Raw genomic sequence first — 24,005 nt, forward strand, 5'->3', positions numbered from 1 at the left:
CTAGTCATCAAACATTAAACTCTAAGGTCCAGGGGGATGGATCCTGCATGTCAACGGTCAGATCACAGCCACTCTATATCACAGGGAATGTCAGATCACAGAGAACCTCTATATTCTGCACAATCAATCTTTACTCAGCAGGACTGCGTGTATACAAGGTCCTTCCACCAGGTAACAGGACTGAACTCTGCCAGGAATGTCCACAACTCTTCCAGGGGTTGGGTAAGTTAAAAAACGAATATTGCTTTTCACTGCTCCCAGATGCCATGCCAGTGTGCCTGTTCACCCCCAGGAGGGTACCATATCCTCTACTACCGAAGGTCAAAGAGGAATTTGACCGCATGCTGTACAGATATGTCATTTCACCGGTCACACAGCTAACCTGGTGGTTTTCCCAGCTGGTCACAATTCCCAAACCAAACAGCCAACTCCAGCTGTGCGTGGACCACACACATTTCTCCTATTTCTTATGTTTTTATGTTCTCATGTTAAAATGCCTCCATGCATTCAATGGTTTCGCCTTCGCTTGATGTGTTATCAATACACGGGCATCTACATTCTAGGAAAGTTGCAATCCATGGTTGATGCTCTCTCTGGAGCTACAGCAGACCAACCTATTGCCTTGGATTTAATACTTGTCGCAGAAGTGGAAGCATTCTCTTCAACCATAATGAATTTACTGCTGATATATGCCACAAATCTCCAAGATGTCTGACAAGCACAAAAAGAGGATGTGGAATGTGCTGAAGTATGAGAGTTCTGCCTGCAAGGGTGGTCTAAATATAGCCGCGCAGACCAACTCATCCATAAATACCATGAGCAATGCGGACATTTAACCTCTTAGTTTTTGTTCTCTGCCTGGTCACTCCAAAGTCCATGCGAGAAGAGATCCTTCACAGGCTCCATGGAGGCCACCTAGGGATTGTAAAGTGCAGAGCACACGCACTGCAACCTGTGGTGGCCGGGCATTACACAGGCTACCCAAGATTTTGTTCTCTCCTGTCATGCTTGCTGCATTGACAGTCAGATGCTCATGGAACCCCTGGTGCCACCCAGTTTTCCACACAAATCATGGTAGAAATTAGGGCTCAACCTCTTGGGTCATCAGGGCAAGACATACCTCATTGCTGTAGATTCCTATTCTAGATGGCTGGAAGTAGCCAGAAGCCACACCACTATAGCTGAGTTGGTGATCAGGGTGCTGCAGACCATCTTCTATACTCGTGGCTTCCCTGATGAAATCATCTCAGATAAAGGTCCACAATTTGCTAACGACCACTTCAGGAAATTCCCTGCTGATAATGGGATCACTCATGTCACCAGCTCCCTTCTTCATCCATTAGCTAATAAAGAGGCTGAATGAGCAGTCAGGACCAGCAAGACCCTACAGTCTAAATATTTTGACTGGCATTCAGTCCTGTTGCATTACTGAGCTATGCCTCTAGCTAATGGATTCTCTCCAGCAGAATTGCTCATGGGCTGATGTCTAAAGACACAAGTTCCTCTGCTGCCAAGGAACCTCGAACCTAACATTACCCCTGCTGACTACAAGAGGGTGAGAAACAGGTTGATGGGCCTCCGTGAGAAACAGCAACAGTTGTACAACTCCAAACATAGGACCAAGACCCTAGCAGCCTTAGCTCCATGTCAGAGAGTTTGGATCCATGATCATGAAGCAGAAAGTGTGGTCCTTATCAGAACGGAGCACCCACAATCATACCTGGTCCAGGCACTGTCTGGTACTTTCCAACTCAACAAGAGAGCCCTCATTTTGCTGATACCCACCAGACCACAGGTCTTTGATTACCACATGATGTGGGATGAAGACTCTAAGATTACTTTGAGTGCTAAGTGAAATGCTGACCCACTCCAGGACCCACTTCCAGACAACCGGCTCCACTTGGTGGTCACAGCAACAAGGTCCAGAAGGGTGCTGAAGGCTCTGCAGAGACTTAATCTCTAACTGGGGGAGTCTGGGGGGGGAGGGGAGCCAAAGTTATGTAAATAGTCTAAAGTAAATGCAATGTAAATAGTTTGGACATGGTAATAGCGTATTAAAAAAGTAGATGGTATACTTGGGGGGAGATGTAGTGTAATGGTTTAATAGAATAGATATGCAAATGAGAGGTATAGACTATGATGTAACTGTGACATTAGCAGTCATGTGCTAGAGACTCTGTACAGCAGATAGGCAGCACTCAGGGGAGATGTGTTCAATTAATAACCCACCCTGAATATAATTTACATAGTGTAAATAAACTAGTTTTGAGTATCTACCTGAGTCAGGCTACAGTCCCTCTTCATAAGATACACAACCTAATACATCCATCGAACACATACCAGAAACATACTGAGGTTACTACAATCAATTATGGATGAAATCCATTTAAATAACTATCAATACCTGTAACAGACCATTAAGTAAACATTTCTGGTAAACACTGGGTTTCATTTCTCATCACAGTACTGAATGGATATACAATCACTTTTATATTCAGTACATCAACATTGCTGAGTTGTTTTTTTATGGCAGAATAAAGCCACAGAAACTCTAAGACACATTAATATATATCAGTCAGTTTGCATTGTATTCATGGGATTTTTTAAACAGAGACCTCACTGTGGTAGAGTGCTATGTACCTTTAAGAGAATGTAGTTAGTTAACCATGTGACTGGATTGACCAATTGCTACACAGCAGGGGCTACTTGGGTAACTAAGTTTAGAGTTGGAAGTGATTGAAGAAGCACACATGGTGTTTTATTTTTAAGGGTATTTTAATTTTACTTACAAAACTGGATCATTACAAGTTTGCTTCTTCCAGGCAAAGACAGTAGAAAGTTGTTCAACACATGCTGCATTTCCATTTCACACTGCATCAGAATGCATTCTTTCTCCTTTTGTAATTTAGTCCAGCTTGACGAAGCCAATATCTTTAGCGTATTGTCTGAAGCACTGGCGGCACATGTTGAGGCCGTATTTCCGGATCAGGCCGTGTCGGTTCGCACAGACTCGGCATGAGCGGGAGCCCTGGCCAAATTTCCTGGGGTGGGACCAGTAAAGCTGCTGATGACCCATGGCGGCCAGACACAGAAAGAGAGAGGCTGGGCTGTGCCTGTGCTAGTGCCCTGTTCCTAGTTCCAATAAACTACCAGTGTTTGTTCAGTTAATCGGTTTCTCTGCCTGTATTGTTTCAAGCACCAACTAATGTGTTAATATCAAGGGCGCAGCTAGCGTTCATTGGAATAAGCAAACCTGATAACCAAAAACATAAAACTCACACATCTGATGTGTTGAGTTACCTTGAGGTACAATCCTATGGATTTGAGGATCTACAACAGGGGTCGCCAACCTTTTCTTTAACGAAAGCTACTTCTGATTAATGAAAAATACCCCAAGCTACTAAAACATATATTGAAAATAAAAACAAAAATAAAAATACCTGGAAAAACTCAGCAGGTCTAGCAGCATCTGCAGAGAGGAATACAGTTAACGTTTCAAGTCCGTATGACTCTTCCTTAGTTCTGTTGAAGAGTGATACAGACTCGAAACGTTAACTGTATTCCTCTCCGCAGATGCTGCCAGACCTGCTGAGTTTTTCCAGGTATTTTTATTTTTGTTTTTGTTTTGGATTTCCAGCATCCGCAGTTTTTTGCTTTTATATATTGAAAATATATGGATTGATAAGGGTACATATTAAGCCAGGGATCTCTAACCCTGCTCCTGGAGAGCCCCAGCCCAGCAGGTTTTATAGGTCATTAAATCACCAATTTAAGACTTGGATCAATTTCATAGTGATCAATTAAGCAGATGATTTGTTAAATTAACAGCCAGCCAGCCAGCACAGCCCACATCCCGTGAATGAATTAGAAAAAATTAAGTAATTTAAAGATCTTTTGGGACTAAAATCTGATTGGGAACAGCTGTAAGTTCAGCTGTCAAGGACCAGAGTTCTCTTAATTGAACAGGCACATTTGTCTTTAATGCTTGAAAACAAAAAATCGTTCTCCCATTCTTGATGGAAATAATACGTCTTTTGCCTTTTTTTGTGTGGACCTGCCTCTGCATCCATGACGGCAACAAGGGTCGATTATTTTTTCTGCCGTACTCTAGCAAGCAGAGTTGCGCTAGTACAGATGCTTCTTGACTTATGTCGATCCTCACTTACGGCAGGTCGCAATTGCCACCCATGTTATTACTTACGGTGGTCGGAACTGCACAGAAGGCATGACGCTGACTCAGGCGCTGGTGTCGTTTACAAAAGTTGGCAAACCAGTTAGCTTGAGGCAGGAAAATAATTATATGACTTGAATCCTGTGATAATATTGGTTATTTTTCCAAATCTTAATGTGAGCGACTCATTAGCAGATGGCCAGCTACCAGTTGCTCACGATTGATGTGTTGGTGGCCCCTGATCTACGAGACCACAAATTAAGCTAAAGTTCTTAATTTAAGGAACTAAAGCAATAAAGGTCACATTACCTCCTACAAGTCACAAGTTACAGAAATGTACACAAAGCACAGATAGCTGGTGCACAGGTACAAAATGTAATCGAAAAGACAACTGGAATGTTGACCTTTGTCTCAAGGAGGCTAGAAAAGTGAGGTAATGATGTTTCAGTTCTACAGAGTCTTAGCCAATTATCTGGGCCACTGCATCAGTTTTAGGAACTGAACTTCAGGAAAGATTAAAACAGTAAATGTTGGAAATAGTCAGCAGCCCAGGTTGTATCTGTGGAGAAGAACAGAGTCAACTTTCCATCAGAATTCAGGAAAGATATCTTGGCCTTGGAAGAAGGACAGTGCAGGGAACCTGGTGAAGAAGTGGTGCAGGTTCCTTTTGTGGAGCCTGGAGGAGCACTCCTGCTCTTCCCAGCCACAGTAAAATAAATTAAAACTTACCCACCAGGCCTCTGCTCAGTTGGGCTGCCACTGATACTGTGTGGAATACGCACATCATACATTCCATGCTGTCATAAAAACAGTAATCAGGTTGCTACTATGCATATTAAAAGGGCCTACCACCTGTGACTCGAGCATGTGATCTGGCTTTTCAGCAGTAGGCCTGAGGATAAGAGAGGAAAGGCTATGTCATTGGGGGAAACAGAGCACTAAATCATTGCCCAACTTTATGGGGGTACTACTGCCCTGTTTTCATCCCATGGGAGGCCCCAAACCCTTTTCCTCTTCTCTGTGAACAAACAATGTACTAATTTAGATACATGTCAATCTAAAAAAGCACTAAAAAGCAGACAAGTCAAAAAAGCAATTGAACAAGTGAAAAATAGCTCTCAATAAAGGCTGTTGTGTTAAATCAAGGGCACTACTTCAAGGTGACTGAGTAAATGCATTTTAATTACATTGGATTTCAGGATTTCTATTAGGGATTTCTACAACTCGGTTGTTTTTATTGTGAAATCCAATTGCCTCATAGCATACAAAACAAAGTCCATAATGAAAATGCAATGAGACTCGTGAAAAACTTTAAAGTAACTTTATCCAATATTCTGCAGTGGTATACTATACACAGGAAAGAATACTGAAGCACAGTAAAGTTCAAATATTAGAATTGGTGAATTTAGAAATTATTGCAAGGCAAAGGGAACTCTGATCAGATTTATTTGCTGATGGAATCGGGATGGAGGCTGAGTGACAACCAGGAGAAGGAGACAGATAGAGCTCAATACACTCAGGGAATAGAGAGAGAGACACAGAGAGAGAGAGAAAGAGCTCAGAGATACCCATGAGAGGGAGAGAGAGAGATGCAGAGAGAGCTCTTGGAGATACCCAGGGGTTTTGCTGGAAATTGTTTGGCGCGCCTGCTGTCTGAGACAATGCCCTCATGTCCCTGAAGTCTGAGCTGTGTGTTCACATATCATTAGAGTTAGTGCTGTTTGCCCTTAAGTCCTTGGAGTCCTGGTTGTGTATCATTTAAGTGCATTGCTTAGTGACAGCAAATTCATAGCAACCAGCTCATGAAAAATATTCCAAGCATTGTAATGTGACTGCAATTTACACATACAGCTTTTTGTGGCAGGTCTGGCAGTGTGTCCTGATCAGTGCACTTTTCCCATGAGTTCAGAGGACTGGCCTATATCTACAGGCTTGAAATAAAGGAAAATGAGGGTCTACAATACTCAGTGATTTTACATTAAAACAGGCTAAATCAGCAAGTACCAATGAACTGGGAGTAGTGACTGGTTTATTTTTAAAAATAAAAAAATTGGGATGTGGGTGTCACTGGCAAAGCTGGTATTTTTTGTGTGTCCCTAGTTGTCCTAGGGTGTCACCTAGGTGGTGCAGGTGGGCTGTTTTGAATTGTTGCAGTCTGTGTGCTGAAGATACTTAAGCAGTGGGAATTTCCAGAATTTTGATCCAGCAACAGTGAAGAAATTTGTCAAAGTCGAGATGGCGTGTGACTTGGAAGAGTACTTGGAAGTAGTGTTGTTCCCTTCAACCTGCTACTCTTGTCCCGCTAGGTGGTCCTGTCTTAGATGGTACCTGCTGAAAAAGCCTTGCCAAGTACATCCTGTAGATGGTACACACTGTAGCCATGGCATGCCTGTGGTGGAGGAATGTTTAGAATAGTGAATGGCTATCTCATTTGAATTTGGCTGTGTTTATGGAAAGGCATGGAATACCACTCGAACAGATGGTAATGACATCAGTCAGCTATACTGCATTTAGAATGAAGTAAACTGATGGTATTACAAAAACATTTGTTTCAATATTATTCCAGAAAGTAACCATAATCCTATCCCAAGCCACCACTGTTGTGCAGAACTTCAGTGCCATGTGAGTGGTGGAATACCACTACTTCTTATTCATTCTCGAGATGTGGGCATCGTCGGCAAGGCCAGCATTTATTGACCATCCCTAATTGCCCTTGAGAAGGTGGTGGTGAGCTGCCTTCTTGAACCGCTGCAGTCCATGTGGTGTAGGTACACCCACAGTGCTGTTAGGAAGGGAGTTCCAGGATTTTGACCCAGCGACAGTGAAGGAACGGCGATATATTTCCAAGTCAGAATGGCAACTGGCTTGGAGGAGAAATTTCATGGTACAAAATAAATTATAGGTCAGGATTTTGCACTTGGTGGGGGTGCTCGGCGGGGGTGGGTGGGGGCGGTCGGGAAACCAACCGTCGCCCGCGATCGGCTCCGCACCGCGATTTCACGCAGACAGGCCAATTAAGGCCTGCCCGGCATGGATCGTGAGCAGCAGCGCTGAGCGCTGCCTGTGCGGGAATGGGGAGGAGGGAGGGTGGGTCTAATGTGCCGTTCGCGCATGCGCACGAAAGAGCGCTTCAATCTCCCTGAGGCACGGAGCTGCCTCAGGGAGATTGAAGCACTGTTTAAAAAAAAATGAAGAAAATAAAAATGTCATAAAACATGTCCCAGCTCATGTGGCTCTGTCACATGAGCTGGGACATGTTTTTAATTCAAAATAAATTTTTTATTTGATGTTTATTTGCTTTACGAAACCTCACAACATCCATGGATGAGGTTTCCTAAAAATGTAAAGGCTGCTTGGCCTTTTTGCCTGCCCGCCAACCGTTAAGTTGGACAGGCAGTGTAAATTTGACTTTAATTACCTTCTTAATGGCCTTAATAAGCCTTTTAATTGTCGGCGGGCGTGCAGCCGACTCCGGCGTGCACCTGCCGAACAAAATATTGCGAGACTGCACGTTGGGACGCTCACCTGACGTCTTCAGGCGTCATTTTACACTCAGGCATGTCGGGCCCAGCATATTATTCTGCCCATAGGATAATTGATACTGTGGAAGGGGGTAACACATTGAGGTAATGATGATAAATAAATAATGAGAGCAAAGTTCAAGTAGGCTAGAGATGTCTCCTGAACAAATCATTTTTAATTTCGTAACTCTTCTAGATTTTACATTTGCACCCATCACAGTCCTTCAAAATAACAACTAAATTGTCGTCTGGGTCAGCAAATTAACACCTAAATCCAGATACTGACCTTCTAAAAAAAGAAGCAACATTCTTCCATTGTACAGAGTGGCTTTCACGGAAACATTAATAGGACAAAGTGGTCTGCCAGAGGAATAGACCTGATATAGAAGCACAGGAAGTCTGCAATGAGCAGAGTTTACTTATTTCCATTATAAAAACAGAAAATGCTGGAAAAACTCAGCAGGTCTGATAGTGGAGAGAGAAACAGAGTTAACGTGTCAAGTCCATATGACCCTTCTTCAGAGCTAAAGAGAGGTAGAAATATAATTAAATTTATACTGTTTAAGGTGGGTGGAGCATGTGAAGCTGGATAGAAGGCCAGCGATAGATGAGGGCTAAGGAGAGCTTAACGAAGGTGTCATGGATGAAAAGACAAAGGGAGCGTTAATGGTAGTGGTAAGGGCTAAAGGAGGTGCTGATAGTGGCCTAAAGGTAAGAAAGCGGAATGTGTTCATAGCAGAACAAGGGTCAGCACTCTGTGAAAGAACAACATAGAACAAGGAACTGATGGCCCTAGGGGGTGGGATGGGGGGGAGGGAGCAGTGGTTGGGGAAAAAAGATGGGAAAAGGGATAAAAAGGGAATAAAAAAGGTGATAAAACAATGAATAAATGAATAAAAATGAAAATACCTGGATTAAAAAATAAAATAAATTTAAAAAAAGAAAAGGGGATTTAAAAAACTCAACCTCATCCTCTGTCACCGCAGAGAGAGTAGCCAGCCCACGAGTGATTCTGGAGGGAGAAATTTGGAGCCTCCTGCAAGCACTCTCCCACGCATGGGGATCCTTCAAGTATCACACTCACCTCATCGTCCTGAGCATTTTCAATGCTGCCTGCTGGGGTTCACTTCATTTGTCCATCTGAGCTGATCTGTATCTCTGCCCACCCACTGATCACACTCCCATGCAGCACCTGATCTCACCCACCAGGACTGTTGTTTCACTTTCGATTTAAACAGCATGGTCTGGATTCAGTTTTTCATGTGCTCCTCTGTCCTTTCCCCTCCCCAGTCACCCATTTCTATTCCCCCATCACTGTTGACACCATGGCTTCACCTTCCACTTCCCTTCCATGACCCACCAACCACAAATCTTTTCCTTCTGGGATGCCCAGGTGAATGTGCACGTTCCCTTCCTTCCTGAAAATCCCACCCCCATCCACATTCACCTCCCTGACCTCCTCCTTCCCACCCCCAGGAACCATGTCTGCCCCCAAGACCCCACCAACCACTCTCGCCATCCCTTCTATCGCTACTGTTGAAACCTTACCCTCCCACTCTACTGCCTCACTCTAACCTTGGACATTCTCACTGTTCCCTCAGACCATGCCCATCCTCAATTTGCTGCCGAGGGGGCAGTCATGGACTCTTCAGAGCCCTCCCTTGCATGTTCACCTGGACATCTCGCTCTCCAGACCCCCTTCTCCCCTTGGAACTCCTTCCCCTCCATCTCAGACTCCCCCGCCAGACTCTATCCCCGCTTAGTCCTTCCCCCTTCCTGAGTCCTTCAGACACCCTTACTTCTTTTGTCACCCAGCGGACTGGCTTTATAATGATATGCAGATGTATTACAATGAGGCTCTCGATGTCCGATGGCGAGAAACGCGGCTCGCCATTGACGGGCTGAGCGGACGATCGCAAACTGTTTTCACGACGTTGTGAAACTGATTTTTGGCCTTCTCACCATATTGCCCGCTCACGCCACCAAGCATGCCCAACGCCAGCGGGCACAGACGATTCGTCCATGGGCTCAAAACGTGCTGTAGTTTGATGGACAAGTTGTCGCCATTTTGAATGTTTGACAGCAAGCTCCTCTCTGTCATTAATGCCATTGAGGCTGTGCTTCAAGGACAGCTTCAGGGTGCCTTTGTAGTATTTTCTGTATCCTCCCCTTGAATGGTGCCCATTTGAGAGTTAAGAAAACAGGACCTTGTGGGGAGGTGTTTTTCAGCCATCCAGACATGGTTTCCAGTCCATCATAGTTGATTTTGAGGGAGTTTTGCCTGAATGCTTGTGGACACTAACATTTGTTCGACGGTCCTCCCATTAAATCTGGAGGATGCAGTGGAAGCATTGCTGATGGAATTTCTCTAGCATTCTTATGTGTCGCTGATACACAACCCTGGTCTCACAGCAGTACAGGAGTGTGGTGATGATAACTGCTCATAAGCCAGGACTTTTGTTGACTTCCAGAGGTCTTTGCTGTCAAACACTTGTTGTAGTTTGTAGAAGGCTGACCTGGCACAGCTGATCTGGTGTGGGATCTCCTCATCAATGGTGGCCTTTTGAGAGAGATGTGAAAAGTGCTCAACATATTCCAGAGTCTCTCCTTCAACATATATGGCAGGTCAACACAACACCACCCACACACCAACCCTCCATACATTCACTCTGCTCTGTGAAGCTACTCCATCGCATCATTCCTCACACCCACTTACTTTTTAAAGAGCATCCATCCTTTATTTTATACATTTCCTCACTTCTCCTTCCAACCATCATGAGGGAACAGTATCTTCATGCTAGCCCTTACATCCCTCAGCATCACCCAGGGAGACATCACTACAGTGAGATGCAGCCTTTGAGTGTGCTTCATTCTATCAATTTCTTGTATTCTGTTCGTAAACCCTGAATCCATTAAATTTCATGTTTGCATTGTCTATTTAAATGCTGGAGTTGAAATCGACTCATGCCATATCATCACGCTATGTTCATTGGTTGGGAAATGTGGAAATAGTATGTTAATGCAGTGGCTGGATTCAAAAATCATTGACATACATGCAGCACTAGTTTCCAGGTTTCCTGTGCGCTATCAATACTCCCCTTCGCACCAGCAACCATCCCACTCTCTGCACATCAGGAACTGAAAATATAAGGCTGAGATTTTACACCTTTTGTGATGTTGATTTGATTGGCCAGGACACTGGAGATAACTCCCATGTTTTTCTTTAAAGTATTACCCTGAGAGGGCAAATGGAACCTCAGTTTAATTCCTCATCCAAAAATCAGCACATCTGACAGTGCAATATTCCCTCAATATTGCTTTGCAGTGTCAGCCTTGATTTTGTGCACAACCCTTGGAATGGGACTTGAACCCACAACCTTCTGACGCAGAGACAAGAGCGTCACTGACTCAACACTGGCTCACACACAAGGCCACCCCAGGATGTACAATCTCACAACCATGTTCAGTGTTTATGTGGAAGAAATCAATGTGTGAAGCACCATATGAATACAAAGTAAAGTGAATGAACAGTTATGTAAGTATGTTGACATTTAAAGTTAAAATAAACTGGTGATAACTTTTATACTGGGATCGCAGAGCAAGGACAAACTGCTTTGACATTTGTCATTTTCACAAAGATATTTCAGAAATTATTATTTTTTTCTTTCATTTCAACATCCTTCTTATCATTGTACCAACTGACAGCTCATCCCTTGGTTTGAAAGAAGCTGAGAGGATTCCAGTGCAATGCTATCACAATGTTGGTATATTTCTCTCAATGTGATTTTTTTATGACTGTAAAACATTCAGTGACATATGGCAACATCATGTAGTTCAAATGAGTAAAATTAGATCTAAGCTGTTCGGGGAAGATGTCAGGAAGCATATCTACACACAAAGGCTAGGAAAAATCTGGGTTGCTATCCTCAAAAAGCTGTTGGTCAAAAGTTAAAACCGTTATTTTTTTTTTTGTTAGGCATGGGTATTAAGGGATATGAAGCTAGGGCAGCTCAAGGAGTTAGGATACATAATTACATAAGAAATAGGAGCTGGAGGAGGCCATTGGGCCCCTCAAGCCTTCCCCACCATTCAATAAGATCATGGCTGATCTGCCCTAAGCCACAACTCCTCTTTCGTGCCAGCTCCTCATAGCCCTCAACTCCCCGATATTTCAAAAATCTATCTACCTCCTCTTTAAATACTTTCAGTGATCTAGCCTCCACAACTCTCCGGGCTAGAGAATTCCAGACATTCACTACCCTCTGAGAGAAGAAATTCCTTCGCACCTCAGTTCTAAATGAGTGTCCCCTTTTTCTGTAACTATGTCCCCTAGTTCAAGATTCCCCCACTAGTGGAAGCATCTTCTCAACATCTACCCTGTCAAGCCCCCTCAGAATCTTGTACATTTCAATAAGATCACCCTCCATTCTTCTAAACTCTAATGAATAAAGGCTTAACCTGTTTAGCTGTTCTTGATAAGTCAATCCCTTCATCGCAGGAATCAGCCTAGTGAATTTCTTTTGAACTGCCTCCAATGCCAATATATCCTTTTTAAATATGGGGACCAAAACTGTATTCAGTACTCCAGCTGTGGCTTCACCAACACCCTGTGCAGTTGTAACAAGACTTCCTTATTTTTAAACTTCAACCCCCTAGCAAGACAGGCTAAAATTGCATTTGCCTTCTTAATTACTTTCTGCACCTGCATGCTAACTTTTTCTGTTTCATGCACAAGAACACCCAGATCCCTCTGTGCTGCACTTTCTTGGAGTCTCTCTCCATTTAAATTTGTCTGCCTTTTAATTCTTCCTACCAAAGTGCATGACCTCACACTTTCCTACATTAAACTCCATCTGCCAAGTTTTTGCCCACTCACTCAACCTATCTATATCTCCTTGCAGATTCCTTATGTCCTCATCACAACATGCCCTCCCACCCACTTTTGTATCGTCAGCAAATTTGGATACATTACACTCTGCCCCCTCCTCAAATTCATTAATATAGATAGTAAATAATTGAGGCCCTAGGACTGATCCTTGTGGCACTCCACTAGTTACATCTTTCCAACCTGAAAAAAGACCCATTAATCCCAACTCTCTGTCTTCTGTGTGTTAACCAATCCTCAATCCATGCTCATACATTACCCCCAATACCGTGAGCTCCTATGTTGCACAATAACCTTTTATGTGGCACCTTATCGAATGCCTTCTGGAAATCCAAATACATCTACTGGTTCCCCTTTAGCAACTCTGCTTGTTATACCTTCAAAGAACTCTAGCAAAGTTGTCAGACATAATTTCCCTTTCACAAAACCATGTTGACTCTGTTTGATTGCATTAAGCTTTTCTTAATGTCCTGCTATTTCTTCCTTAATAATGGACTCTAGTATTTTCCCAATGACAGATGTTAGGCTGACTGGCCTATAGTTTCCTGCTTTGTGTCTCCTTCCCTTCTTGAACAGGGGCATCACATTAGCAGTTTTCCAATCTGCTGGGACCCTCCCGGAATCCAGTGAGTTCTGGAATATTTCGACCAATGTCTCCGCTATCTCTGCAGCCACTTCCTTTAAAGCCCTTGGATGCAGGCTATCAGGTCCTGGTGGCTTGTCTGCCTTGAGTCCCATTAGTTTGTCAAATACTTTGTCCCTTGCAATAGAGACTGTTACAAGATCTATCCTTCCATTAGCTCCTTGCTTATCTGATATTTTTGGGATGTTTATGGTGTCCTCCACCGTGAAGACCAAAGCAAAATTTTGGTTTTAATTATCTGCAATTTCGCTGTTCCTTGCTGTCAATCCTGCAGCCACACTCTCCAATGGTCCCCCGCTCACTTTAGCCACTCTCTTTCTTTTTATATGCCTGTAGAAGCTCTTGCTGTTTGTTTTTATATTTCTTGCCAATTTGCTTTCATAATCAGTTTTCTCCTTCTTTATTAGCTCTTTAGTCATCCACTGCTGGATCCTAAAAAAATACCAATCCTCTGGCCTACCACTAGTTTTTGCCGCTTTGTATGCCTTAGTTTTTAATCGGATACTCTCTTTGACCACCCTTGTTAACCACGAGTGGCTCATCCTTCTCATCAAGTCCTTCTTTTTGTCTGGGATAAAGTTTTGTTGAGCGTTATGAAATATCTGCTTAAATGTTTGCCACTGTTCATCCACTGACCTTCCCCTTAGTCTATTTGCCCAGCCAGCTTTAGACAGCTCTTTTTTCCATACCTCTGAAATTACCCTTATTTAAGTTGAGGACACTGGTTTGAGACCCGAGTTGCTCGCCCTCAAACTGAATTTGAAATTCTATCATGTTGCAATCACTACCCCCTAGAGGACCCTTAACTACGATATCTCTTATTAACCCCACCTCATTACACATTACTAGATCTAAAATAGTCTGTTCCCAGGTAGGTTCTGCAACGTATTGCTCTAAGAAACAATCCCTGATGCACTCTACAAATTCATCTTCCATGTTACCCCTGCCAATCTGATTTGTCCAGTCAATATGCAGATTAAAATCACCCATGACAATTATAACGACCTTCTTACATGCCTCTATTATTTCCCGATTTATACTTTGTCCTACAGTGAGGTAATTCTTCGGAGGTCTATAGACGACTCCCACCTATGACTTCTTCCCCTTGCTGTTTCTTATTTCCACCCAAACTGATTCCACATCATGACCTATTACACCTATATCACTGCTCACCACCGCGCTGATAGCTTCCTTTATTAACAAAGCTACCCACCTCCTTTTCCTTTTTGCCTATTTTTCCGGAACGTCGAATACCATTGAATGTTGAGTTCCCAATCTTGGTCACCCTGCAACCATGGGCAGAATTTTACTGTCGGTGAGCAGGGGGCGGGGCCCACTCGCCGATGCGTAAAATGATGCGGGATGACGTTGGGGGGAACCCCCGACCTCACCCCGCCCCATTTAAATTTTCAGGAAGGTGGGGGCGCAGCAAAATCAGCTGCAGGCCCGCCGACCTGTCAATGGCCACTTGAAACATTAACTCTGTCTTTCTCTCCACAGATGCTGTCAGACCTGCTGAGTTTTTCCAGCATTTTTTGTTTTTGTTTATGTTTCATTTATTTCTATTTGTGCCATCAACTCAAATATCTTGTTACAAATGCTGTGCGCATTCAGACAAAGAGCCTTAAGCTTTGACTTTTTACCATTATTGCTCATTCGGGTTCTGATTTCTGCTGCACTCTTCTGCTTATATTTTCTGCCCCTTCCTGTCACACTTTGATTAGCGTTTGCCTCTTCACTACCCTGCACCTCTGCTCTCTCCTATCTTTTTGATTTTTTTAACTTCCCTTCAATTGAACCCCTTCCTACCCCAACAATTAGTTTAAAGTCCTATCTACAACCCTAGTTATACGATTCGCCAGGACATTTGTACCAGCATGGTTCAAATGAAGCCCATCCCAATGGAACAGCTCTCTCCTCCCCCAGTACTGGTGCCAGTGCCCCATGAATCAGAACCCATTTCTCCCACACCAATCTTTGAACCACGCATTTACCTCTCTAATCTTATTTACCCGATACAGATCAACATTGATCTAATTGATCTATTTGAATGACTGGCCAGACTGGAGGAGCTGCATGGCTTTGTGCTGTTCTTGTGATTTTACTGATTCTGTAACCCAAAAACAATGCAGGGATTTATTGTTAAAAATTGGTAGAAACTGATTTTAGTTGTCCATAGTATTTGATACGCATTGTGTCTCAGTTCATAGCACCCTCGCCTTTGAATCAGAGGGTTGTGGGTTCATGTCCCACTCCCGGAAACCAAAAACTGTGATTGTACTCGAAAGAGTTGCAATCTGTGACTGTTGATAACTCGAAAGAATTTTAACATGTCGTGTTGCTTTATATATCATTTAGCAAAATATCATAGAAAAGTTGATTCTTTTCTTGTGCTTTAGTCAGGCAGTTCACAGGAAAGTCAAAAATCAAATACCTGATGGCCTGGGGCCACTTAAAACAATCTCATTAAATCCATTTGCTAAGCTTTAATTTTTGATCTGTAAACTCCCCATGTAAAGAGCAATGGCTTAAAATACGAATCCTTTATAATATGAAGTGTGCATAATAATAATGATGATGATTTAAATGTAATCATAGAATCTTACAGCACAGGAGGTCATCAATTGGCCCCTTGTTCCTGTACCTGCTTTTTGAAGGCGCTTTCAATTAATCCCACTGCCTATTCTTTCCCCATAGCCCTGTCAATTTTTTTCCTTTTCAAGCATATATCCAATTTCCTTTTGAAAATTATCATTGAAGTTGTATCCACACCCTTTCAGGTTGTGCTAGAGTTGCAAAATGACCTGTGAAACAATTATATGTTCAGCTTAAAATTGAACCACAGTGATGCATTTGCTGGCAACTAGAGGTTGTTTTGATCTCAGTGGAAACCAGTAACTCCAAAAAGAAATTTGAATTCCCAGGTATCAACTGAAAGAAGCACCCAAGATTTGACATTTAAACTGAAAAAAAAACTTTACTGTATAAGAGTTACACAAAAAAAGTACTGTTAACACTATGGGCGGAATTGTCCCAGATTTGCACTGTGCAGTAGCGGGCACAAAAAGAATGTTTTATCCGTTGGCCACGATGGCAGGTTTTCGCACCATAGAAATCCCATTCTCACCTCATTAGTTATGCATTCCCGGGAAACACGCCGGGTCGCTGGCAGGGCATCCTCTGATTCGCCTGCCCCGCCATTAGTTCAGGCCTTCAGTTAACCGGGCGCCATGTTTAAAGGTCGCCCCTGCAAAGAGCATTCTTTAAGAGATAGGAAGCTGCTGGGAACTGATGGCTGCCAAAGTGAGGAATCATGCTACCCCCAGATTTAGCAACACCTCCCTGAAGCACCTACTGAACGCAGTGGAAGTCTGCCACGGTGTCCCCTACCCTTAATCTTGGCAAAGGCCATCAAGCAAGGTCACCAATCCAGCATGGGAGGCGGTGGCAGCAGTGGTCAGCGTCAATGCCCTGCAAAAGAGGACAGCCACCCACTGCAGGAAGAAGATGAATGCTCTCATCCATTCTGCCAGAGTAAGTCACTCTTTTCACTCTCACACACTCACAAACCCAACACACAGCCACAGGGATCTCACACCTCAAGGGACAACACTACTCCCACACACACCCTCACATCTCAATCAGCCTCATATCCTCTGGAACATGTGTCCTGATATCATCCATGGCTCCACTCACTATTCCATGCAGTCCCATGCATGCTGCTCACACCCTCTCCATCTGTTTTCATGCAGGAGAAGCTAGCTCACCTCAGCAGGTAGAGGACCCAGACTGGGGCAGAGTAGCCCACATTAAGCCCCTCACTCACTTTGAGGAGTGTGCCATCGCGCTGACAGGTGGGGACGTGGACCCTGCCTGTGGCGACGGTGAGGTCAGTGGTGAACACCCACGTGAGGATCCTGCTCCACATCATCCCTCTCTCAATGCAACAGTGAATGCTCTGTGTCCTACTTTTGACTCTACTGCCATGCACTAATTATCTCTACTTTGGTTCACAAAGAGCACTGCCAAGTGACCGAAACCCTCAGCCAGCCAATCCCTCAGCTCCATCCAGGTCCTCACCTCCAGCCAAGAGGAAACCTCCTCCATTGGAGCTTGAAATAAGCAGCCTGGAAGACCCGTCACAGCGCTTACCCACACCTTCCACCAGCACAGACACACACCTTGGTGGGACCTAGATCTACAGCAGGCACAGGTTCACAATCTGGTGGTCACCACAGGGACACGTGTCCGCAGCAAGAGGAGGCCGATTCAGCCAAGCTCCCTGGCATTCGTAGGAATGTTAGGGAAGATGCATCTGTGAGGTCCGAGTCAGATGATGAACCTCTAGATTTGGCCTTCCAACACATCATGAAGAGTCAGCAGAAGGCGGGGGAACATCATGCAGAACTGTTGGAAGCCCTCAACAGAGCGGCACGTGAGTTGGAGGAGTGCTCTCTGATGAACCCACACATGTGTGTATGGAGGTCTCCATGGGAATGATGGCAGATGCCATGGAGGTTCTGGTCCAACAGGAAGTGGGGATGTGCGCGGACCTGCACTCCATCGCAAGAGCCATGGATGAGGTCCTGCAGTGACAACGTGAGAGGGAAATGAGGCACCTCAATGTCCCTCCAGGTGCTTCTTCCCCCTCAAGGAGTCAGGCTGGGGCCCTCAGGCACCTGAAGGGAGGAGGAGCGGCAGCTCGAAACCCCTGGGTCATCCACTCAGGAATCTTAGAGGCTGTCATCTCCCCCCGAGTCCCCCTTATCTGCGACCCCCTCAACTTCAACCTCTGTCACTGCAGAGGGAGCAGCTGGCAACCAGAGGACCCACACTGGAGTCATCAGAGGCAACAGGGTCAACCACTGCACAAGCTGTCTCCATCCCTGCTGCGGATGTCAGGGCAGCACCTAGAAGAAGTGGTAGGCCTAGAAAAGTTAAGAATTTCTGATCACAAGTGGTTATACAGGTGAACACATTTTGTTACTTTATAATCTGAAAATATATTCACTTTCTCTGAATAATGTGTAATGGTGTCTTTCAGCTTCACTGACAGGCTTCGCGAGTCCCCCCCTCCATTCCCCCTACTAGCAGTTCAACTGCACGCAGCTGGCCCACAAGTGATTCTGGAGGGCAAAGTGTGTGTGAAGCAGGGCCTTTCAGAGTCTCATGTAAGCATTCTACCGCACACGAAGAGCCTTCCTGCATCACACTCATCTCACTGGCCTGAGCATTCTCAATGCTGCCTGCTGGGATTCTCTTTCAGTTGTCCATCTGAGCTGATCTGTACCTCCGTCCACCCATTCCTGTATAGCACCTGTACCCACCCATGGCTCCTTTCACATTCAATTTTAGAATCATGGTCATTGTTAAGTGTGTCTTCAGCTCTCCTGTCCCTTCCCCTCCCCTGTCACCCATGTCCTTTTCTCCATCACTGTTGATCCATCTGGCATCACTTTCCACTTCCCCACCATCACCTACCAGCCGGAACCCTTTTCTTTCTGCGATGTCCAGGTGAACATGCATATCCCCTATCTTCCCGAGAATCCCAACCCCATCCACATTGACCTCCCCGACCTCCTCCTTCCCACTCCCAGGGTCCATGTTGGCCTCCGAGCCCCCACCAATCACCTTTGCCATCCCTTCTACTGCCACCAACACACCATCACCCTCCCACCTATCAGCTCCCTCTGCCCTCTCTCATCTCAACATTCTCTTCTACTACGCCCACCCTCATTTTGCTCCCCAGGAGGCAGCCATCGAATCCACAGACCCCTCCCTTGCATGTTCACCTGGACACACTCCCCCCTTACTCCTTCATTCACCTTACTCCTTTCTCTCCCTAACCCCTTTCTCCCCTGGACTTCTTCCCCTCTCCAAATATGTTCCTTCCCCTGGACTCCTGCCCCCCTATGTACTCCTTCCTCCCTACTAAGTCCTCCGCCCCTCCAAACTCTTTTCCCCCTCTGATCTCCTTACCTTACACCTTCCTCCCAACTTACACCTACCTCCTGGGTTGCCGCATTTTCCCTGGTTACACACTCCCCCCCACTCTGTACTCCCTCCCCCACCCCTCCCAACCTCACACCCACCCCGGTACACCTTCCTCTCCCAGTCAAACCTAGACCTTCCTCTCCCACCCTCCTCTGGTACACCTTCATCTCCCACTCACAGGTGGACCCTCCTCTCCACCCCCACGACGAACATCCATTGCAGACCATGGCCAAGTCACTGATGTCCTGAAGCAAGCCCCAGACATCAACGGTCACCTTCCACCTTCTGTGAGCTGCTTCACAGTGGAGCCATGTCCATATAAGTCCACTCAGTATGCGATGCACGTGTTCCTCCAGGGTCTGGTAGCTGTGGGCTCCAGCATCTTCTGCTCCTCGGACGTCCGCGATATGAGCAAGGCCCTTTCGATAAATCCTGACTTCTGCACGTCACGCTTTTCAAGACTTGTTCTGCATCGGTGTGTTTTCCCACCAACGTGGGTGGTACATTTGATGTCGGGGGTTGATTCCGACGAGCTAGGTTTATAATGATATATACAGATCTATTAGAATGAAGTTCCCGACATGTGGCGGTGGGTGGCCCACCATTGATGGAGCAGACAATTGCAAACTGGTTTCACGATGGCATGAAACCAATTTTTGGCCTCCCAGCCATATTGTCTGCTCATGTCGCCATGATGCACAACACCAATGGCCACGGAAAATTCCAGCCTATATTTCGCAAACACTTATTCTTTACACCTGAAAATCTCAACCGACCACTTGCTGTTCTACTTTTGTTTCCACCCAAGTGTTCCCCTATACTTTATAGGATCTTGAGGGTTCCTTCACTTCTCCTGGGAAAAATCATGACATGCTATAGCTTTCAGGAATTCACTTTGATTCTCCTCAGTGTTCCTGCTATTCTCTGAGGTATGAGATTTCTTGGGGTCCTTGCACTAGCATCCAGCTAGGTGACCCTCCAACTCTCCTTAACCACCTCAGGATTGTGGTCACCCCAACTCAGGCATGGGTTTCACTGTACTCTTACTTAGTGACTCCAACCCAGAAATGCTCTTGGCTTCTGATAGCCCTCTGCTCCTGATCTATAACTACTTTATAGCTCCTGGCCCAGTCTTCAACTGCCTGTCCAAAGTTACTGCCAAAATGACAGCCTGCATAACCTATTTCCAGAGCAATGTGGCATACCTTGGATGTTCCAGATAGAGATCCAAACTAATTAATTTTACCTTGAAAACATCCCTTTAATTCTGGGATCCACATGAATAATTTATATCTCTAATGGGGACAAGTGCAATTCTACCAGGCTCACTGGCTCCATTTTGAAGCCAAGAGAAGACCACCTTTTGTTTCTTTTTTCACATATCTAACTCAAACCCCGTTAAGTAAACATGGAACATCCTTTGAATTGTAATTATCTTAAGGGTGTTTATCAGGATGTTTCTCAAACCATTTATCCTACATTCAAAAAACTTCAACCCCCAAACTAAAAGTCACATCCCTAAAACAATGAAATTACATATTCATAGCAAAATGTTAGGGCAAATTTCCAAAAATAGTGGAAAATAACCTATGACCTGGTTGTCATGGCAATATTGATTGGGGTCAACCACAGGCAAGCCCATTTGAAATGGAAATCAGGCCCCCAATGCCATTTGTGGGCAGAATTGGCTGGGCTGTGCATCGTACACAGTCTGACCAGTATCAGCTGGCTGCTCTCCCAAAAACGACCCTAAAGGTAAGTCCCTCTGTTTTTTGTGGAGCCTGGAGAAGCAGGAGTGCCCCTTCAGGCTCCAGAAACCCGATCTCTGCTGCTGCTGCTTTATTACCTTCCATCCTCAACCAAAACATCGGCCCCTTTCCCACCCACCCCAGTGATTCTGGGGAGCTAGCTGGGCCACCTGACATTACCTAGGGGCACCTGAGCTCTGATCACAACTGCTGCAACCAGCCTTCAGAAATCCACTCTGAGGGAAAATTCACCCTGCTATGTTTATTAAATCTCTTTGGATTTTGGTCCATAAATGGATTGAGCTTGGGAATTTGGCAATCACATATTACTCACTTGTACCAATGCAAAGTTTAAGCACTTTGAACTGTATTGGATAAGACGGAGGCATGCCACCAATCAACTTCACAATCCAGGTCTGTAGGAATGTTTCTTCTAAAAATCCCTGCCTTGACGGTAGTCATTTTGATGATAATGGAAAACGTATTGCAAATTTGTAATGATTTTTTTCGAGTGCCAAGTGTCCGAAAGTACTCTGAAATGCTTTGGATAGAGGTGTATGGGGGATTTGCTAGATCTTTATGTGGCAGAGGGGTGGGGATGGTGGAGGGGAAAGGGACCACAAAAGTACCCTACAACAGATATGGGAGCAGCAGTGGCGGAGCCTCCAGATCTGCAGCACAACAAAGGGAGGGAGCAGAGGCTGTGGAGACAGTGGCAGGAGGCTGTCTACCAGGCCAGCCAATGCACCCAGCTTCTCGATGTGCATGCCCGTTTAGTGTTTTCCTGTATGCTATCCCATTGATGTTCTCAAGTGAGCTGTCTGCAACAGTGCTCATCCTCTGGTGAGCTGGCAAATGATCCACCTTTTACCCTGTCCTGGCTGAAACCCACCCGTACCTCAATGACTCATCATGTGTTGCTCACAACACATGATTGAGATAGGGACTCCCAGCCATGATCTAGTCAAGTTACAATTGGAATACAATAGCCATGACCATATTTGAGTCACTGGGCATTTGGAGAGAAGTCATGTGTCAAGACAACCCTTTGTGTCTTTTAACATCTGCTTTCTCTGCAGAACAGGACAAGCAACTGAGACACTGAAGGAACAAGATCCTGAGTGGGTTCCTTCCCTCTCTCTCTCCATCCAACTTGCAAGTTTTGAACAACGTCTGTTGATTTTGACAATTCAGGTGCTGCAGACAAAGATTTTAAAAAGAACTCAACCAGCGGTCCTGTCTCTAGAAGAACAGATAAATCATCTGTCTACATCTTTAAACTGCCTCAATGCCGAAGGCAGCAGGACCGCCAAATGAAAGTAGCAGCACAACAGAATTCAGCCTGAAGCCAGCCAAGTCATCAACATTCAAGAGTCATATACCCCTTTAATTTTACTGGAGTCTAAATTACTTAATCCATCCTTCCCTCCCTGTAACCTGTGTGTGTGTAAGTCAGAGCATTATTTCATTATTTTACTTTAACTGGGTAATAAAAACTATTATATTTTCTTTCTTAAAAAGTCTCAAGAAAAGCTGACTGATTGTGCCTTTTATGACCATAGCACATAAACATTTAAATATTCATGGAATTGGCAAGTATATCCGTTTTAAATAAAAACTTGTAGCAGTCAAGCAGGAGAGGACAAAGACAGGAGTCATTTGACTGCCCTTCATCTGATCATAACAGTGGCCCTTGAGGACCTCCTGGCCCTCCATCAGACCATGGGCATCTCTTCTCCTGCCTGTGTGCACCACTGATGCCTCCAGCATTGCATCCGTCACTCTGCCCTAGTATTCACTTTGCAATAACTTACATGTTACAGCAATATTTTTGTGCATCTGTCCTTTTAGGCACAACCTGACTTTAAGAAGAAAAGGCTGGCTGTATTAAATGTTTACAAGCAATCCTTCAGGTACCACTGCTGAGTGCAAGGCCCACTGGCTGCTTGGTTGTTCAGTCAGCACCCCTTCAGACCTTCACTACAATCATGCAGATGAGGTAGGTACTCCAAATTTGAACATTGTCCCCCTCAGCCTGCATGCCCATAAAACAGGGTTAACCAATTTCTAGCCCATAGTACCTTTAGCTATTGAGTTATTTGGAGTATTTGAGTTGACATTTTAGAACAGTTATATGACATTAATACCACTTCAGCTATGCAAGGTTTGTAATAGGAATTATTGTGCAGAATAATTTTATTTGCTTAAACACCATTGATTCTTTTTGTAACTGCTTGCTGAGATGGATAAAGATTATACTCTGAGAAGTAAAAATGTTTGGGTCAGGAAATGAAGACTGCAATAAAGCATGATGCATTTCCATATATAAAGAGATTTTTAAAAATACACTGGTGCCTCCAGTTTTCTCTGTTCTTTACCTAAACTCCCTAACTCGGCCGGGGTGTGTGTGATTCCAGCGATGTTGGTAGCCTTCAGTATCTCAGCCCCATAGCCATTCTTTACTTGTGAGTCTGGGCAATGAGATTCACCAAACTATAAAGGCATTAGGAGAAATCACAGCCAAACTCAATCCTGTCCTCGCCTGATGTCCACATTTGCACTTTCTAACAGCAGCCCACTGGTCTCCAAAAAGCTTGGTGGATAAATGTATCACCTGTTGTAATACTACACTCAACAATACTCAGCTTTGATTCCAATATTTTGAAAAACCATTGATAACCACTGTGCAGGATCATACATATATGTCGTTTTTCATATATATTGGAGGGTTGCTGGAAGCCATGTACTTGGAACAGGACGTCTAGTTGATTTCCACACTCCCCCCCCTACCCCCTTTAAACTGGGACACTAAGATTGAATATAGCACCCTAATTGTTGCCCTAGCTAACTCAGCCAAGATTGTGAATTGAACCTGGGACCTTCTGGTATGTATGACTTGGTACAAGGTGTCAGTTCAGCTCAGTGGTAGGATTCTCATTTGAAATCACTATTCATCAAATATACCATATCCAGGGATGGTGTGGCAAAGAGAGCCGTAGCAAGGAATTAAGACTCACTATATGTAATAACGCAGTTTCATTTT

General features: G+C 44.6%; 1 protein-coding gene and 1 long non-coding RNA gene across 2 annotated transcripts in view; one reads left to right on the forward strand and one right to left on the reverse strand.

Annotated features, from left to right (window-relative positions):
• Positions 1 to 22,395, forward strand: part of LOC144685253 (uncharacterized) — a 57,031-nt gene extending 34,636 nt beyond the window's left edge. Inside the window, exon 3 of the long non-coding RNA XR_013577682.1 lies at positions 22,042 to 22,395. This is a non-coding gene — a long non-coding RNA (uncharacterized LOC144685253). The remainder of the gene's footprint in view (positions 1 to 22,041) is intronic.
• Positions 2,844 to 3,123, reverse strand: LOC144685252 (small ribosomal subunit protein uS14). The gene has a single exon (XM_078549680.1). The coding sequence runs from the start codon at positions 3,074 to 3,076 to the stop codon at positions 2,906 to 2,908; it is 171 nt and encodes a 56-aa protein (XP_078405806.1). The 5' UTR covers positions 3,077 to 3,123; the 3' UTR covers positions 2,844 to 2,905.
• Positions 22,396 to 24,005: the final 1,610 nt, after the last annotated feature.

This window comes from Cetorhinus maximus, chromosome 10 (assembly GCF_964194155.1).
Source record: "Cetorhinus maximus chromosome 10, sCetMax3.hap1.1, whole genome shotgun sequence".
Classification (NCBI taxonomy): domain Eukaryota; kingdom Metazoa; phylum Chordata; class Chondrichthyes; order Lamniformes; family Cetorhinidae; genus Cetorhinus; species Cetorhinus maximus.

Bases quoted from the DNA above. Each gene is read 5' to 3' on its own strand.
- LOC144685252 (XM_078549680.1), bottom strand. From the start codon at position 3,076: ATGGGTCATCAGCAGCTTTACTGGTCCCACCCCAGGAAATTTGGCCAG.